General features: G+C 38.3%; 1 protein-coding gene across 1 annotated transcript in view; it reads left to right on the top strand.

Annotated features, from left to right (window-relative positions):
* The first annotated feature begins 7,143 nt into the window (after positions 1 to 7,143).
* LOC306891680 (uncharacterized protein) overlaps positions 7,144 to 19,626 on the top strand; it is a 30,863-nt gene continuing 18,380 nt past the window's right edge. The window contains exons 1-10 of the mRNA XM_079452147.1: positions 7,144 to 7,231; positions 8,018 to 8,048; positions 8,393 to 8,503; positions 8,679 to 8,730; positions 9,495 to 9,702; positions 9,786 to 11,553; positions 11,869 to 12,042; positions 12,444 to 12,617; positions 13,599 to 13,772; positions 16,703 to 16,876. Coding sequence (XP_079308273.1) covers positions 8,023 to 8,048; positions 8,393 to 8,503; positions 8,679 to 8,730; positions 9,495 to 9,702; positions 9,786 to 11,553; positions 11,869 to 12,042; positions 12,444 to 12,617; positions 13,599 to 13,772; positions 16,703 to 16,876 — 2,861 coding nt within the window. The 5' untranslated portion in view covers positions 7,144 to 7,231; positions 8,018 to 8,022. The remainder of the gene's footprint in view (positions 7,232 to 8,017; positions 8,049 to 8,392; positions 8,504 to 8,678; positions 8,731 to 9,494; positions 9,703 to 9,785; positions 11,554 to 11,868; positions 12,043 to 12,443; positions 12,618 to 13,598; positions 13,773 to 16,702; positions 16,877 to 19,626) is intronic.

Here is a 19,626-nt window from a genome sequence, read left to right as displayed (position 1 = left end):
GAAAAAGAGAAACGTGTCATCCAGGTATGCCAACAGCTTTTACCTGAAGCAAAGGAAAAAATAACATTCACCGTAGACACTGTACATCGACTCGGTCGCAAACAGCTGAATAACGACAAGCCTAGAGGGGTAATCTTCCAGTTTACATCGCGCTTCTATCGTGATGCCGTTTGGCGGGCAGCGAAGGACTCCACCTTTCTCAGAAACCACAATCTAAAAATCGCTGAGGACCTTTCTCCATCTGACAGGGAAAGAAGAAATAAACTATGGCCTCTCGTGGATAAAGCACGGCGTGAGAACAAGCGAGCTTATTTTGTAGGAGGAAGAGCTTTTGTGGATGGCGCTGAAATCTTTTCAGCAACCTGAACTATCTGTTTTGGCTGTGTGTTTATCCACTCCACTTGTATGAAAGCCATGTTCTTAAGGTAACATATCACTTTCTTAAATGTTACTTAACTTTGTTCTAGAATGGCTAATTTGGTACTTTGTAAGTTTAAGATCTGATAAACCTGTGTTGTTTTATCTTATTTTTCATCAGAAAATGGTGGTTAAATTATAATATTTTATAACTCAATTTAATTTTTTAAAAGTTATTACTTTACTCTGTTGGAGTAGTTCTTGTACTGCACTACATTATTAGGATGTTGTACTTCTAAGATTGTGCTGTGCTCATCTCTGCATAAATTCCATAAATAAGTGATCCCTTAGCACGTTACTTGGATCGTAATTGTTATTATTGTTTAATTTAAAGTTCTCTTTTTGTCTTTGTTTTCTCTGTTATGGCTCTGTCTATTCTTTCATTTAATGTGAGAGGGTTAAGAAATCTTACCAAACGTAAAGCTGTTTTTTTGTACCTTAAGCAGTTTAACTCTGACTTCTACTTTTTACAAGAATGTCATTCAGTCAGAGAAGATTTGAAGTTATGGAGATCCCAATGAGGCATGGACTTGTGGATGTCTCATGCAACCTCAAGCTCAGCTGGGGTATGTGTTTTACGTCATTGTTTCAAGGGGAAAGTTTTATTCACCGAGTGTGATCCAAATGGTCGATATGTTTGCCTCTTATTAGAAATTTCAGATAAGAAGTTTATCGTCACCAATGTTTATGGGCACAATCAACAAAAAGAAAGTGAAAGGTTTTTTGATCACATAGAAAAACGTATACTTTCACTGTTGACTAACTACCCAAATTCATATTTGATTTTCGGAGGCGACTTAAATATGGTTAATGACAATAACATGGATAGATGGCCACCGAAACATAATAGTCCTATTTCTTATTTAAAGATGTTCATGGAAAGGTTCTGTCTGGTTGATAGCTGGAGAGATACTCATCCTTCTTTAAGATCATTTACATGGAATAATAATTCATTTTCTTGTCAATCTCGCATTGACCTATGGCTTATTTCTAAGGAGCTGCATAACGTTTCGACTGACATTATTCCTTCGCCTTTGTCTGATCACAAATGTATTACTATTCATATTCCTTTCTCAAATGAGGTTGCATTGCATATAACCCCCTCTTATTGGAAACTAAATAACTCGATTCTAGTCTTTGAGGAAGTTAAAAACAACGTCAGTGACATTATTACAAAGTTTTGGGCTAAAGCAAAAGAAGAAAAAAATTATGGCAGTAATTGGGAGCTAACTAAATATGAAGTTAGTAAATATTTGCGTAAATTTAGTAGCATCTTGGCTAAAAAGAGAAAATCTAATGAAAATGATGTTGTTCATAAAATTGGCAATCTTTTGGCGAAAAATGTGGAGGATATCACTGATTCTGAAAAAGCTGAACTTGCTGAACTGCAGCATCAATTAGATAGCATTTATAAATATAAAGCTGAAGGAGCCTACATTCGCTCACGCAGAAAATGGCTTGAAGAAGGTGAGCAAAGCTCTGCTTACTTTTTTAGATTAGAAAGAGAGCAAACCAGAAAAAATAATATAGGGAAACTTATGATTGACGATAAATTAAATGAAGATCCGAAAATTATTGGACAGTTTTGTGCAAAATTTTATAGTGAGTTGTATACGTCTAAATTCCACCAGCAAGATGTGAATAATTTTTTTGAGTCCGTTCAGAATGTACCCCAACTGAATACGGAAGATAAAGCTCTGTGTGATACCCCTATCACTTTGAAAGAAATTGTTGATTCGATTAACTCATTAAAAAATGGAAAATCTCCAGGAACAGATGGACTCACTTCGGAATTCTATAAACTATTTAGTGAAATAATATCCCCATTTTTATTAGAGGTTTTTAGAGAAAGCATAGAAAAAACATATTTCCCCCCAACCTTATGTCAGGGACTTATAACACTAATACCAAAACCAAACAAAGATTCCCTTTGTATAGATAATTGGCGCCCAATCACCTTACTAAACAACGATTACAAAATAATAGCACTAGTTTTGGCTCAAAGGTTAAAATGTGTTCTCAATTCGGTTATAGATGAAACACAATCAGGATTTCTGCCCAATAGACATATATCAAATAATATAAGTTTAATATTAGATATATTAGATTATTCACATTTGGTTCCAAAAGATAGTTTCCTTTTATTCTTAGACTACAATAAAGCATTTGATACGTTAGAACATGAGTTTTTATTTCAAACACTACATAAAATTGGATTTGGTGAATCATTTTATAAAATGATTAAAATGCTATATACAAATGGTAATAGTTCCATTAAATTGGGTAATAATACTTCTCCCAGATTCTACTTAAAACGTGGTGTGCGACAGGGATGTCCAGTATCTCCCTATTTATTTTTAATAGCAACGCAATTTTTAAGTTCATACATCAAAGCAAGTCCTCTTAAAGGTATTTGTCGTGATCGAGGTGGAAGAACCCAATTGCAGGCAGACACGGACGATGAAGGGGTTAACAAGACTTTAATAAATACAAACAAGAACAAAAACACCCTCGATGGGGGAAAACGCTAACAAAACTAAGATACAAAACTGAAAACAAAGACTTCCCACAAGGGGGGCAAAAAGAAACAACTAGGACTAACAAACAAGGAACTCTGAAACCATACATGAACTAGGAACACTACATACATGGCATGAAACGTGGAAACAAGGCAGGATACATGTACAATCAACCAGCACAAGACAATGGACAAGAGGGTATTATATAGGGAGACTAACAAAGGAGATAACGATGGGCAGGAGTGGGTAATGCTACACAGGAGGAAAGCTATACTAGGAACGAGAGGGGCGGGGCCAAATGACGAGACAGGAGAGAACGCATATTATGTCCTGATTGACAATAATATGTTTCTCTCCACATAAAACACGTGGGTCTGTCATGATTCTGCCCCTAGACCAGAAATTCAAGACAAGAGCAGGCAGAATCATGACAGAACCCCCCCTTAATGAACGCCCGCTGGCGTTCACCAAGGGAGCAGACTAACGAGACAAGGCCGACTGGGAAACCGACAACATCCAACAAAACATAGTAAAAAATAACAAGGGCAGACAGGCAAGAATAATTAATGGGTTGGGGTGACAAAAATAACAAACAAGGGAGGGGGGGAGGGGGAACAACAAAGCTCATGGGGGAAACAAATGAGTCCATGGGTGGATGTCCAAAGGTGTTGGGACAAGGGGGAACTGTCTTTGTCCCTGGCGCTCCGAAGCGTGGAGTCCCAGGGGACACCCTGGGGGGCGGCGCTCGAGAGCGCGGTGTCCCAGAGGCTCTGGGAGAGGCCGGCTGAGGAACAGGACTTGACGCCGGACTCGACGGGACCACCGGACTCGACGGGACCACCGGACTTGAGACCGCCCTCCGTTGCCTCTTCTTCAGCCGAGCCACCCGTCTGGTGGTCGGCTGGAGGAAGGAGGTGAAGGGCGTGGCTGTCTCCGGGCTGGAGGCCTCTGACGAGGACCCCCAGGACTCTCGCCTACCCCTCTTGCCACCAAGGCTGACTGCGGGTGGGGAGACTGTAGGAGGTGGTGCGGTGGACGAGGTGGAGGTTGCAGAGGGTGAGGAGAGGCCCACAACCCCGATTTGCAGGGTACGGCCCTCGGGGATGGCGGCCAGCGGGGGAGAAAGACTGGGTTGAGCTGAGACACTGGGCTCCGGCCGATTCATGGCATACCTGATCAGGTCAGTGAAGCCCAGCGGTCTCAGCATCTGCATCTCCCACCCCGCTAGAGGTTGGTTGAGGCCGCCATTGAACAGGACCATCTGTTCCTGCTCACTGTGGACCATCTCCCCTGCCACCTCAAAAAAACGGTCCGCAAACTCCAACGCATCTGAGTGGCCCTGGCGTAGACGGAGTAGGCGATGAGCCTGGGTCGCTCGCCTTGCCTCCATCTTGCCTGCTGGGTTCTGTAATGGCTGGTTGATTCTGTCGTGATCGAGGTGGAAGAACCCAATTGCAGGCAGACACGGACGATGAAGGGGTTAACAAGACTTTAATAAATACAAACAAGAACAAAAAACACCCTCGATGGGGGAAAACGCTAACAAAACTAAGATACAAAACTGAAAACAAAGACTTCCCACAAGGGGGCAAAAAGAAACAACTAGGACTAACAAACAAGGAACTCTGAAACCATACATGAACTAGGAACACTACATACATGGCATGAAACGTGGAAACAAGGCAGGATACATGTACAATCAACCAGCACAAGACAATGGACAAGAGGGTATTATATAGGGAGACTAACAAAGGAGATAACGATGGGCAGGAGTGGGTAATGCGACACAGGAGGAAAGCTATACTAGGAACGAGAGGGGCGGGGCCAAATGACGAGACAGGAGAGAACGCATATTATGTCCTGATTGACAATAATATGTTTCTCTCCACATAAAACACGTGGGTCTGTCATGATTCTGCCCCTAGACCAGAAATTCAAGACAAGAGCAGGCAGAATCATGACAGTATTAGTATTGAAAACTCGGAGTTGATAATTAGCCAATTAGCAGATGATACTGTCCTGTTCTTGGAAGACTCTCACCAAATACCCTTAGCATTAGATATTCTCCAGCTCTTCTCCAAGGCTTCAGGTTTATATCTTAATCTTAAAAAATGTGAGTTATTTTCCCTAAAAAACTGTTCAGATTCCTCAATCAATGGTATTGCTGTTAAAACTTGTCACATATTTGGGTATACAGATAATTAAAGATAACCTCAGATGTTCCACAAATTTTAATCCAATTATATCTAAAACAAAGAAAAGATTTAACTGCTGGCTACAGAGGGACCTCTCTTTGACAGGTAGGGGATTACTTGTTAAAGCGGAGGGTCTGTCTCGCCTTGCATATGCTGCGCAGTCATTGTACATTGACAAGTCCACATGTAAAGTAATCGATGGAATGCTATATAATTTCCTATGGAAAAACAAACCACATTATCTTAAAAAATCTGTGTTGGTAAACTCTCACAATAAGGGTGGATTAAACTTTATTGATTTTAATACAATGAATAATTCATTTAAAATAAACTGGCTCAGTCAATTTCTCAATAATCCTACCTCAATTTGGAATCTATTTCCACAATTTGCATTTTCACAATTTGGTGGCATAAAATTTGTTTTAATGTGCAATTATGATATTCAAAAACTTCCCCTTAAGCTATATAATTTTCATAAACAGGCTCTCTTGGCATGGAATCTTATGTACAAACATAACTTTTCCCCTCATCGATGTTACATTTGGAACAATAAAAACATTGTATTTAAAAATAGGTCTTTGTTCTTTAAACAGTGGTTCAGTAATGGAATATTGCATGTTGGCCAGCTCTTCAATAAGGAAGGTATGCTTCTTAGGTATTCAGAATTTCTGTCTAAATATAATATACCAGTAACTCCTAAGGAGTTTGCGATTGTTATGGATGCTATTCCATCTGGCATATGCATGCTTTTTAGAAACTGCTCTTTATTTTCAGAAGTCTCTTTACCTGAGCCTAGCGATACACCTTCTGGTAAATTATGTTTTACTAGTAAAAAAGGAAGAAATCTTAAGAAAAGAGCTTTACTTATTGAGAGCTTTGCCTGTGCCCCTTCTGCTGTTTCATACTGGAACAGCCTTTTTGATAATCTAAACTGGAAAAGGATATGGTCCATGCAACAAAAATATCTTCTTTCTAATAAAGTCAAAGAAATATCCTTTAAAATACTCCATAACATTTACCCTTCCAAAACTTTTCTAAAGAAAAAATTTAGATCTGACTTTGACACCAAATGCATCTTTTGTCAGAATGATACTGAATCTCTTCTTCACCTGTTTTGGTCGTGCAACTGTATTCAACTACTTTGGAAACATGTTGGTTTGTTTATTTCAAATACTATTTTGAAGGGCTTTGTTTTGAACCCCAAAACTGTTATTTTGGGATTTTTTGAAGGTGACCAAAGTGCTTGTTTTATAATCAACCTATTTCTTTCTCTGTGTAAATTTTATATACATAAATGTAAATTTTCTGATAGCAAACCTATTTTTATAGTTTTTCTACAAGAGATAAAACTGTATTTAAAAACAATTAAGTTTTCTTCCAATATGAAAGCACAAAGGACTTGTAAAATTTGCACTGATTATAAGCTTTTCGACCTATTTAATTTATAATTTTTTATTTATATTATTTATGTAACTCCCTCTCATGTATTTGTCTTTGATCTGTTTTAGTGTTATTCTTTTTTTTGTCTTATCTGTTTCGAGCCATGGAAATGTTTTATTTATTTTTTGTCTCTCTCTCTCTTTTCATTAATCTAAGTGTTTCTTTGTTAAGTTTCTGTTGTAACATTGTTTTGTTATAGCAAAAGGTTCAATAAAGCATTAAAAAAAACGAAAAAAAAACGAAACAACAGCGATTTATGCGACCGGCACCAGATTAAACACCATCTTTGTTTTCTTAACCAAACTAAATATGTCTCACAAAAGTATTATTATAATAGCAGTAAAACTATCAGTTCAGAAGCCAATTGGCTGCAGCGAAAGGAAACACTACACACACTGCGAAATGCACAAATGCGTGCGTGTGTGTGTGAGAGTGTGTGTGTGAGAGTGTGTGTGTGAGAGAGTGTGTGTGTGTGTGTGTGTGTGTGTGTGTACGTGCGTGTGTGTTTGTGTGCGTGCGTGTGTGTGTAACATTGTGTTTGAGCTCTTTCAAGGCTCCTCCTCCGTCATTACAGTCATCAGGTGAAAGTGAAACTGTTACAGCAGAAGACATTTTAAAGTGAGAAGAATCATCATTGTTATTAAAGTTAAGAAAAATACTGTGAGTATCACATTTATTCAGTAGATTCAATCGCCTGTTTTACTTCATTTACATCGCGTTTATTGTTGTGTGTTGTTTTTTGTATTGAACTATTGCTCCTGTGTGACATATCGCTCATTGCTCCCTGAATTCTTCATAAGTCGCTTTGGATAAAATCGTCTGAAAAATGACTAAATGTAAATGTTATTCTTGTAATTAGGAAACGTGTTTATGAACAGTATCCTAATATGTGACTTGTTTGCCGATTTAATTGTGAAAATACTAGATATAATGTCAAAGTGAAAGTACAATTATCCAAGTCCAGGGGCGGATGGCCACGAAGCTCTTTAGGTTTCTAAAATGAAGTCACAATCCAGTCCGCTATTTAAACTCTGTATTACTCCAGTAATTTAACAGAGGAAGACGTTTAGTTAAAATAGAGGTAAATTAAATGTGTGCAAATCAAAATGCTGAATCTTCTGAAAGTTAACATGCTTTTTAAATCGGTCATTATTACAGTGCCTACATTTGCTATGTTATGGTTTCAAAATATAAAGAACACTTATAGTAATATAGTCGCCATGAATGGGGAAAACCTCTCATTGGGGACCAAGCCCATAGTATTGGGTTAAGCCCCCAATGTCTCCCACGTCTGGCTCCGCCCCTTCAGTCCATGTTAGAAATGTAAAGCACAATAGGGCAGTTCAACAATAATATGAGACACTTCACTGTTTAAAAGATGAAATGTGCAGCTTAGCTGAGGATGACTGGTTTAAAGAAGTCTCTAACACAGTATTTTTATTGCAGGAACAATGAATCTCTTCAGAGAGTTTAAAAGGTGAGATGAGTAAAGATTTTAATATACAAATTTATCCTTTTTAACTGTAATTGCGAAACGTGTTACATGTGTTTGGTTTGTCTGATAGCTGTCAGAGTTTATACTTAAAACAACTTTAAACAAGATTTAGCTAAATTTATACATAAAATATATATTTCATGTAAGCAATATAGTGGTCCTTACAAATATGTTGAACTATAATAGTTTATCTTAGCAGAAATTACTTTTTACTTTATTTTCTGAATATTTGTTATTCATATATCCTATATTTATTCTAATATACTATACAAATTTATCACATTACTGATACATTACATAAACTCATTACATAAATGTTGTTTTAGTTTGACTGGTGGAGAATCTCCTAAACCCAGCTGTGTGTCCATGAAGAGTGATGATTCAATGGCTCATCCACTTCACTTCAGTCCAGGAGACTGTGATGATCCAGATGTGAGGTGAGAACAGTCTGATGGTTTAGAGTAAATCACTTCATCAGTCTTTATTCTCTGATCTGAGTCTGTGCTGTTGATGTTACTGCAGATATTCACTGAACACTTTACTGACAGATACACACATTAATCCATGTGTTCACTGTATGAAACACATATTTCATTTATTGTTACATTACAGAAACACAACAAATGTCGCAATCAAAGGGAAGCACATGGAGTCTGTTTTCCAGGTGAGTGTGTGTGTCTGTCTGTGTGTCTGTCTGTCTGTGTGTCTGTCTGTGTGTGTGTGTGTGTGTGTCTGTGTGCGTGTGTGTGTGTGTCTGTGTGTGTGTGTAATATGGATGCAAAGTAACTAGTGTGTAACAACCGTTTATATATAAATATTTATTAGGGATTTTTTTACAGTATTTTCTTTTTCAAAAATGTGTCTTTTTTTTAGCATTTTGCTTTGATTAACAATCATTTATTTTACATTCAATATCATGTTTCATTCACAGTTTATTCAGAAATGTAGATGCTCTTCTTCAAATGAGGCTTTAAAATAATTTTACCCCAAAATATGTTAACAAGCCGAAAATCAAATCTGTATGTTTAAGGGGCGTTTCATGAGATTCTTCTACTGTCAGTCGTACTGCAGCTTTACACAGATTACTGTTATTATTACTGATGATTCTGAAACATGTTTAGATGTTTAGTTTCAAACTGATTCATTGTAGTAAGAAGTCACGATCATATTGATTTGAAATAGATCTCAGTGTGTTATCAATGCTGATGTGTATTTGATGCTTTGAGAATCATTTGAAGGCAAAATATGAATTAAAGAAAATATGATTTTGTTTGTGTAGTTTTGATGTGTGTTTATAGTGTTTAAATGTGTTACAGGTTTCATGAAATGGGGTTCAAGCTATTTAGAAAAAACTGTGTTCACTAAAATGAGCATTAAAACCTTTTTCTGAAGAAAACTAAATCATGTGTGTTTGAACAATGTTTTCAGGAGCTTGAGCACAAACTCGTCTCTCTGATGAAGAAAGAGCTGAAGATCTTCAAGAGTCTACTGAGTCCAGATTACCCATCATGCTCTGAGAGAGAAGAGGAGGATGATGATGAAGATCAGATCAGAGTCAGAGAGATGTTTCTGAAGATCACACTGAACGTCCTGAGGAAGATGAAGCAGACAGACCTCGCTGACAAACTACAGACCAGTAAGAGATTTTATTCCTGTGGATTATTTTTTTTATTTGTCATTTCATGCATTTAACTTATTTTGTTTTCCTTTACACAACAGAAATGGCCCCTTTATACATGAAGAAACACAAATCCAGACTAAAAGAGAAATTCCAGAGAATGAATGAAGGAATCTCAAGTCAAGGAAGCTCAACACTTGTGAATGAGATCTACACAGAGCTGTACATCACAGAGGGAGGGAGTGGAGACATCAATAATGAACATGAGGTGAGACAGATTGAGACGGCATCCAGAAGATCAGAGACACAAGAAACACAAATCAAATGTAATGACATCTTTAAAGTCTCACCTGAACTAAACAAACCCATCAGAAGTGTGCTGACTAAAGGAGTCGCTGGAATTGGAAAAACAGTCTCTGTGCAGAAGTTCATTCTGGATTGGGCTGAAGAAAAAACAAATCAAGATCTTCACTTCATATTTCCACTTCCTTTCAGAGAACTGAATCTGATCAAACAGACAAATATCAGTCTGATGGATCTTCTTCATCAGTTCTTCACAGATACAACAGAACTGAGATCGACAGACTTTGATGATTATAAAGTTGTGTTTATCTTTGATGGTCTGGATGAGTGTCGTCTTCCTCTAGATTTCTCAAAGAATCCGAGTTTGTTTGATGTCAGAGAATCAGCGTCAGTGGATGTGCTGCTGACAAACCTCATCAAGGGGAATCTGCTTCCTTCTGCTCTGATCTGGATCACCTCTCGACCAGCAGCAGCCAATCAGATTCCTCCTCAGTGTGTTGATCTGATCACAGATGTACGAGGATTCAATGACCCTCAGAAGGACGAGTATTTCAGGAAGAGAATCAATGATGAGAGTCTGGTCAACAGAATCATCACACACATGAAATCATCCAGAAGTCTGTACATCATGTGTCACATCCCAGTCTTCTGCTGGATTTCAGCCACTGTTCTCCAGAGAATGTTGAGTGAAGCAGAGAGTCCAGCACAGATCCCCAAGACTCTCACTCACATGTTCACACACTTCCTGATGTTTCAGATCAAACTGAAGAGTCAGAAGTATGATGGGAAATGTGAGGTAGATCTTCAGCAGGCTAGAAAGAGTCTTGAGTCTCTGGGAAAACTGGCTTTTCAACAGCTGGAGAAAGGGAACCTGATCTTCTATGAGGAGGATCTGAGAGAGTGTGACATTGATGTCAGAGAAGCGTCAGTGTACTCAGGAGTTTGTACTCAGATCTTCAGAGAGGAGTTTGGACTGAACCTGGGGAAGGTGTTCAGCTTTGTGCATCTGAGCGTTCAGGAGTTTCTCGCTGCTTTATTCAAGTTTCTGTCATTTCTTCAGCAAACATCAGAAAACTTCAGCAGATTGAGATCAAACATGAGTGATTTACTGAAGAGTGAAGTGGACAAGGCCTTACAGAGTGAGAACGGACACCTGGATCTTTACCTCAGATTTCTTCTGGGTCTCTCACTGGAGTCCAGTCAGACAATCTTACGAGATCTGATGACACAGACAGGAAGAAGCTCTGACAGTAAACAGGAAATAGTCGAGTACATTAAGATGAAGATCAGAGAGAATCTCTCTCCAGAGAAATCCATCAATCTGTTTCACTGTCTGAATGAACTCAATGATCATTCTCTAGTGCAGGAAGTACAAACATATGTGAACAGAGGAGATGAGTTTAGTCTTACTGGAGTCCGTCTCTCTCCTGCTCAGTGGTCGGCTCTGGTGTTTGTGTTACTGAACTCAGAAGAGAAGCTGGATGAGTTTAATCTGAGGAAATATGATCGATCAGATGAATGTCTTCTGAGGCTTCTGCCAGTGATCAAAGCATCCAGAACAGCTGAGTGAGTCTTTACCTGCAGTTTCACCTGAACATCTAACAGTCCACATTACTGTAGTTAATGTCCTACAGAGACACAATAAAACATGATGGAATTGTTCACTGCATCTATAGAGTGAGAGCTGCTCTCTTGTGGCTTTTTTCTGATGTTCATTCATTTGTTTTTTATTTATAATTGTCTGTCAGGGTTCAGTTCTTGCAGTGATTCTCTATCAGGTGCAGATGTTGCTTCAGCTCTTGTGCAGATGATTCTCACTGTTCAAACATTATTTCTTGATGTGTTTATATCTTCACTGTTATCTTGTTATTTCTCTTTCAGTCTGAGTCGCTGTAATCTGACAGAGAAAAGTTGTTCATCACTGGCGTCAGTTCTCACATCAAACTCCTCAAGTCTGACAGAACTGAACCTGAGTGACAATAATCTGAAGGATTCAGGAGTGAAGCTGCTCTCTGATGGACTGAAGAATACAAACTGTAAACTGAAGACATTAAAGTAAGAAAATCCTTAAAGCAATAAAGTTAAACATGTGTATGTATTATGTAAATGAAGGTCTTCATAAGTTTATCAGAATCATCTTTATATGTAAGAGACTCAACAGTGACTGTCAGTCAATGACTTTCTGTTGATTCAGATTCATACAGAATTATCACCAAACTGAGATCATTTTAATAACTAACTTCAATATATTAAACTATTCATGATATTATTGTGATTTACAATCATTTAATTTATTACTTTTATCTTGTAAAAAGGGACATAATTTGATACATTTGATGAATAATAATTAAATAATATATTAAATGAAGTATAATTAACTATATTAAATAATTGTACTATTAATTGTTGTCTAAATGTTATTGTCATTATTTCATTTATTTTTCTTCTCTCTTCAGTCTGTGTAACTGCAGTATTGGATCTGAAGGTTGTGTTGCTCTGACTTCAGCTCTGAGATCAAACCCCTCACATCTGACACAACTGGATCTGAGCAGAAATAATCCAGAAGATTCAGGAGTGAAGCTGCTCTCTGATCTACTGAAGGATCCACACTGTAAACTACAGACACTACAGTGAGTTACTGATCTAATGATCATTTAGTTATAAACTCACTTTTTTTAATAATCACAAGTGACTGTTGAGTATTTTTGTTGTTTATGTTTTGCTGTTTCACTCTTGTTCTTGTGTAAATTTGATGTAGTTGACAGTTGCGGCGTTTCAACAAAACCTCGGTTATGGCAAAATTTCCTCCGGCCAAACAACAGCGATATTCCAAAGTAACGTCACCATAAATGATACCACATCATATCTAAACAAATCCTTCACAAGAATCCAAAACACTGAATGAATCCATGAACATGCACAGAGACTTACAGATAACAAACACAAACCCTCATATCCATTAAAATGTGTTTTTTAAAGCTCTAACTCTGCAGCAAAAGTGCGACTCCAACAATTATCTACTAAAGCATCTGTCATTTATACTGTGTGTGACAATCACTTCAAACCCACAGACAGATGTTTCATAACAACCACAAACGACCACGTTCATCAGGTACGAGTCTAAAATAAACACCAAACATTAAATGAAATGAACAGCAAACATTATTAAATATAAAACATGTCTCACCTTGTCACAGTGAAGTTTATTGTTATTAAGCAGCGGCGAGGTTGAAGCTAAATCTGTGACATCCAGATAATCCAAAAAGATTCACCTGAACATCTAACATACAAGAAATCCACAGCAGTCTAAAATATTAAAATGATCTTTAATGGGCATCATTATACACACTTTATTTGCTGTCTGCACTTGGGTTCTCTGTCCTTGTTCCCTCAACACGTGACACCTTGATGCTTCATACGATATCCTGAAACATAGAAATGAGATCAGAAGTGATCATTAAAGATCCATCTGTTAATGCTTTGACTGTTATTCATCTCTGTGGCAAGTGCAGCGTTATTCACATCAGAAAGATCCATCATGCAGTCAGAAAACAGTCATAAGTGTCTTAATAACATTGTGACTCACTGTTATCTTGTTATTTCTCTTTCAGTCTGAGTCGCTGTTATCTGACAGAGAAAAGTTGTTCATCACTGGCGTCAGTTCTCAGATCAAACTCCTCAAGTCTGACAGAACTGAACCTGAGTTACAATAAACTGAAGGATTCAGGAGTGAAGCTGCTCTCTGATGGACTGAAGAATACAAACTGTAAACTGAAGACACTAAAGTAAGAAAATCCTTAAAGCAATAAAGTTAAACATGTGTATGTATTATGTAAATGAAGGTCTTCATAAGTTTATCAGAATCATCTTTATATGTAAGAGACTCAACAGTGACTGTCAGTCAATGACTTTCTGTTGATTCAGATTCATACAGAATTATCACCAAACTGAGATCATTTTAATAACTAACTTCAATATATTAAACTATTCATGATATTATTGTGATTTATAATCATTTAATTTATTACTTGTATCTTGTAAAAAGGGACATAATTTGATTAATTGATGAATAATAATTGAATAATATATTACAGTTTTTTTCAATCGCTAACAAGCACTTACCCATACTTCAGATACTTTTTCTAAACTCTTAACACAGACTCACACCTACAAAACACAATTGGCCAAATGGATATTTTTTTTCTCAAAAACACATCTAGTTAAATATATACTAACTCTTCATTTCAAAATGGAACACATATTTCTCTGCACACACGAACTTTACCAAAACACTGGAAATCTGACTCAAAATGAAATTATTCTGTCAAAGAATAACACTTGTTTTCACTTCACAAGGTACATGGAGTCAATCAAAGTAAACCAGGTTTCAAAATACTGGCTATTGTTGACATTACATAAACTGCATAGACTTTAACGTTTCAGTTTTACAGGTATTTGCATGCAAACCATGTAATCCACCAATTTCTTGGTTGGGAACTGTATGTCCACATGTACAGTAATGTTCACATTCAAAAGCATTCCAGTAAAAAGAAAGTCATGTTTTTTTTCATTTACTGTTTACTACAGGAGGTACAGTAGAAACATGGTATGATAGAACAGAAAAAGTTTTACAGTATTGCTTACAGAATAAAATATCCATGAAACACACAAGAGCATTCTGAACAAAAAAACAACAGCAACAAGCCCAGATAAATGGGCGGGAACTAAAAACAACAAAAAATTACTGTATCTAATCTCTGTGATATTCAGGGTTAGGCCACGTGTTTTCATCAACATCACATCTTATATTATCCAAGGCGATGCATCTGGGATAAAACCGCTTGGTATGTCGGATCCACCCTTGGCAATCATGAACTGTGATGTCCCTGCAGCCAGCATCCATGGCTTCAAGGAGGGACATCTGGTCATGTGGCTGATGGTCATAAACCTTCCACCTCCATGCAGAAAAGAACTTCTCTATGGGGTTGAGGAACGGTGAATAGGGTGGAAGGAAGACACTTACCAGTCTTGGGTGGACTTCAAACCATGTTGTTATCGCTTGCGAATGATGGAAAGCCACATTGTGCCAGGTAATTACAAATGTCGTCATGTTTTCACCCTCCTGATCCTGCTCTGGAACCAGGCGCTGGTGGAGATCAGTGAGAAAGGCAAGGAGGCGCTCGGTATTATAGGGTCCAACCTGACATCTGTGAAGGAGTAATCCTGCATTTGCAATTGCTGCACACATGGTAATGTTTGCCCCTCTCTGTCCTGGCACAACAACTGTGGCCCTTTTTCCAATTACATTTCGTCCACGTCGACGCCTTTCGGCCAGATTGAATCCTGCCTCATCTATGTATACGAATTCATGAGGGGCGTGGTTGGCCTTAAATTCCATAACTCTCTGAAACAAAGTTTATGTAAATCAAGTCATTATTGTATACCATACTGTACTGTAACCTATTACTGTGTAGGTTACCTACTTGCAAAGTGCAAAGCTTATAGAAATGGATGTTGAATTGATTATACACTATACCTGGACATATTGTCATCGTAGCTCCTTGACTCTCTCTGTCATGAGTCAGGTTTTCTCTTCCCTTTTATTCACACACCACTTTTTAGCTTTCTAGTATTTCACTTTCTCGCTCTCTTTCTTCATGCACCTGTTCATCATTGCAATCAGCGATCGCGCTGATTTACTTGTTGATCACCTGTTTTCACTTTACCCTTAAGTGCCTTCCCTTTATCTTGTGTTTGCTCTGCTAGATTCCTTGTCGGATTGCTGCTTTGCGTCATACGTAACTACTGCTTCAGCCGTCTTGTCTGTGACATGTTATGTAAGAAACTCACCTAACCCTGCCTTGTCTTGTTTGGAACTGTCTGACGCCAGGTATCCTCTGTCTCTGGCTGTATCTGCTGTTGAACCCCGCGGTTCTCCCTGTCTGTGACGCCTGTGCTGTACCGCTTGACAGCTTTGTTCCATATTCGCCGTTACGGGAGTCGGATCTCCTTTTTGTGTTATTTTCCCCAGTGCTGTGTGATTCTACGACAGACTGCCTTTGTTTGTTCATTCATTAAAAGACTGTTAATTATCATCTCTGCCTTTGGATTCCTCTTTATCGTGTGACACTCTCACTGTTCCTCTCAAAGGGAACAGTGTAGAGCTGCTTCATCCACACTCTGTGTTTGGACAATGTCCGCGTAATGGTTGTGAGGCTGATGCTATCGACCCAACAAAAATCAACTGTGTGTCAATTATTCGATTGTTTGTTTATTATCAGCTGAGATATATTGTTTTTGAACTGATATCATTGCAGAAGCAGAGGTTTTTATCTTGTTTCTAAGGTTTAGAATATTGTTTTTGCTATTGTTGGATGTTGTGTGTTAGCATTCGTAAATACTACAAAAACAATCCATAATTTTGTTGGGAGGTATAACTTGTCTGTTAAGAAAATGTAAGCATTGTGAAAGTTTGTTCACTGACTGCATATTGTGTGAAAACGAAATGAAATGTGTGAGTGGTATGGCCACAAAAGACCGATGCTGTGCTAATTGTGTTTAGAGTTTTGAAAATGTGACAACTGGTTAGACAAACGCTTGTTAGTGACTCAAAAAACTGTAAATGAAGTATAATTAACTATATTAAATAATTGTACTATTAATTATTGTCTAAATGTTATTGTCATTATTTCATTTCATTTTCTTCTCTCTTCAGTCTGTCTGGTTGCAGTATTGGATCTGAAGGTTTTGTTGCTCTGACTTCAGCTCTGAGATCAAACCCCTCACATCTGACACAACTGGATCTGAGTGATAATAATCCAGAAGATTCAGGAGTGAAGCTGCTCTCTGATCTACTGAAGGATCCACACTGTCAACTACAGAAACTACTGTGAGTTACTGATCAAATTATTTAGTTATAAACTCACTTTTTTTAATAATCTCAAGTGACTGTCGAGTATTTTTGCTGTTTATGTTTTGCTGTTTCACTCTTGTTCTTGTGTAAATTTGATGTAGTTGACAGTTGCGGCGTTTCAACAAAACCTTGGTTATGGCAAAATTTCCTCCGGCCAAACAACAGCGATATTCCAAATTAACGTCACCATAAATGATACCACATCATATCTAAACAAATCCTTCTCAAGAATCCAAAACACTGAATGAATCCATGAACATGCACAGAGACTTACAGATAACAAACACAAACCCTCATATCCATTAAAATGTGCTTTTAAAGCTCTAACTCTGCAGCAAAAGTGCGACTCCAACAAATATCTACTAAAGCATCTGTCATTTATACTGTGTGTGACAATCGCTTCAAACCCACAGACAGATGTTTCATAACAACCACAAACAACCACGTTCACCAGGGACCCGTTTCAGAAAGCAGGGTAAGTGCAAACTCAGAGTAAGTTAACCCCAGAAAACGGGATACTCTGGGTTTTCAGTTTCAGAACGCGAGGTATATCAAACCCGTGACCGCGGGGTAAGTCAAGCCTGTTTCAGAAATCAAGGTATATTATACTTAGAGTGAGTAACCATAGTAACCTACTCTGTGAACCTAACCTGGTCTGCAGCAGGTTTTATTCCACTAACCCGAGGTTTGTTACAATCTCCGCCCCTTTTAGAAGCGCGAGTGGTGTTCAAATTGCCTTCGCAGTTTGTTTTTTCATTCGTTTTCCTGAATCGCGCACAAGTTTATAACACAGACATTAAATGTCCGTTTATTCAGGAACCCGTAGATGAGGAAGCTGCATTCATTCAGAGAGAGTTACATTTACGTCGGGAGAGAATATATGATGAAGCCCCGTTTGGATGTTTTATCATATCCGGAGGATTTTTTATTTGAGCGATACAGTTTTTCTTTACAGTCCATTAAATATATTCACACTCTGCTTCATCCTTACATCACAAACCTCACTCGTCGGGGCCGCGCTCTTACATCTGAGCAGATTCTCTGTATGGCTTTACGTTTCTTTACTAATGGAAGCTTTCTTTATAACACCGGGGATGCAGAACACGTTAGCAAGGCAACTGTATGTAGAGCAGTTAGATAAGTGTGCATCGCTCTCAAGCACTTTATATACATTTGTGTTAAGTTTCCTGTGAGAGTCATCAAAGAGGAGTTTCATAGGATTGCAGGTGAATGGTGTACGTCTTTCTGAATAAGCTGATCAAATAAATGTGGTCTCGCTGCAAACTCTAATAATTCAAATACCCTTTAGGGTTTCCCATTGTGATTGGGTGCTAATTTAAAAGGTCCAACTCGTCCCGCGCGGGCTTCGAACTGCCGTCGGTCAGAATGAGAGACGGGCGCTCTAACAACGAGCCTAACGATCGCAGTCCCTATAACGTCCGTCGCCAGAGCACCTCTGTTGGTCGGGGAGTGACTCTAGCTGGCCTCCGTTACACATAGCTGGAGCAGGGGCGAGCATGGCCAGTTTTTTGTCTTCTATAGCCACAGTGCTCGGTTCTCATGTCCTCATAACTTTCAAGGCAGTTTATTAAATATATCAAACATTTCCCAGTCAGGCATCCTACTAGCAAGAGCATTTAAACTCACCGGACTGAATTATGTTTTTATATTTCATTTCCAGCTGCTGCCATGTTCTTTTTATTGCAGAAGGATTGCACCTACATGACAAAAGTCGTAGGTATATATGTTTATATGTGTGTATATATATATATAGATCGATATATAGTGCCTCCAATTCGACTGGCGAGAAATAAACGGAGCGCTTTTTGTCACGTGCCGTTGCCATGGTGAATCGTGTTATCTTCGCTCAATTGATGATGGCTTTTTAAAGCCGCGGTGAACACTAGTAACCTAGAGTAAACTTACTCAGAGTGGATTGAACTCATTGAAACCAGCTGTTCTGAAACAGAAAACTCAGAGTAGAGATTATCTGAGTAAATCAACTCAGAGTTCATATTTTAACTCAGGGTTGCTTGAACCTCCTTATTGAAACGGGTCCCAGGTACGAGTCTAAAATAAACACCAAACATTAAATGAAATGAAAAGCAAACATTATTAAATATAAAACATGTCTCATCTTGTCAGAGTGTCGTGAACGTGGAGGGATGGACGTGGTGGAAGAACCCAAGTGCAGGCAGACACGGGGATGAAGGGTTTTAACAGGTTTTAATAAATAATAAACACAAAGCAAACACCCGCGATGGGGGGAAAACACTGACAAACTAAAATCCAAAACTGAAAACAAAGACTTCCCACATGGGGGGCAAACATAACCAAACACAAGACTCACTAGATAACGTTAACATTAAGCAGACCAGAACTTGACATGACCAAAGAACTCTACATACAGTGCCGGGAACAAGTACAGCATACAAGTCAACGAACAAGCACAAGACAATAGACAAGAGGGCATTAAATAGGGGAACAAACACAGGATAAATACTAAGGGGCAGGTGAAGGTAATGAAACACTAATGGGAAGGCTAACGAGACAAAAGGGCGGGAAACACTGACGAGACACGAGAAAGCACATGGCAGGTCAGAATCAAAACAAAGCCATGTCTTTCTCACACAAAACCTAAGGCTATGCCATGACTCCGCTGCAAGACCAAGAATAAACATGACATGATAGCGGAATCATGACAGTGCAGTTTATTGTTATTAAGC

Source organism: Barbatula barbatula (assembly GCF_947034865.1).
Source record: "Barbatula barbatula genome assembly, chromosome: 3".
In the NCBI taxonomy this organism is placed as follows: Eukaryota; Metazoa; Chordata; class Actinopteri; order Cypriniformes; family Nemacheilidae; genus Barbatula; species Barbatula barbatula.
This window is presented reverse-complemented; position numbering and strand designations above follow the sequence as displayed.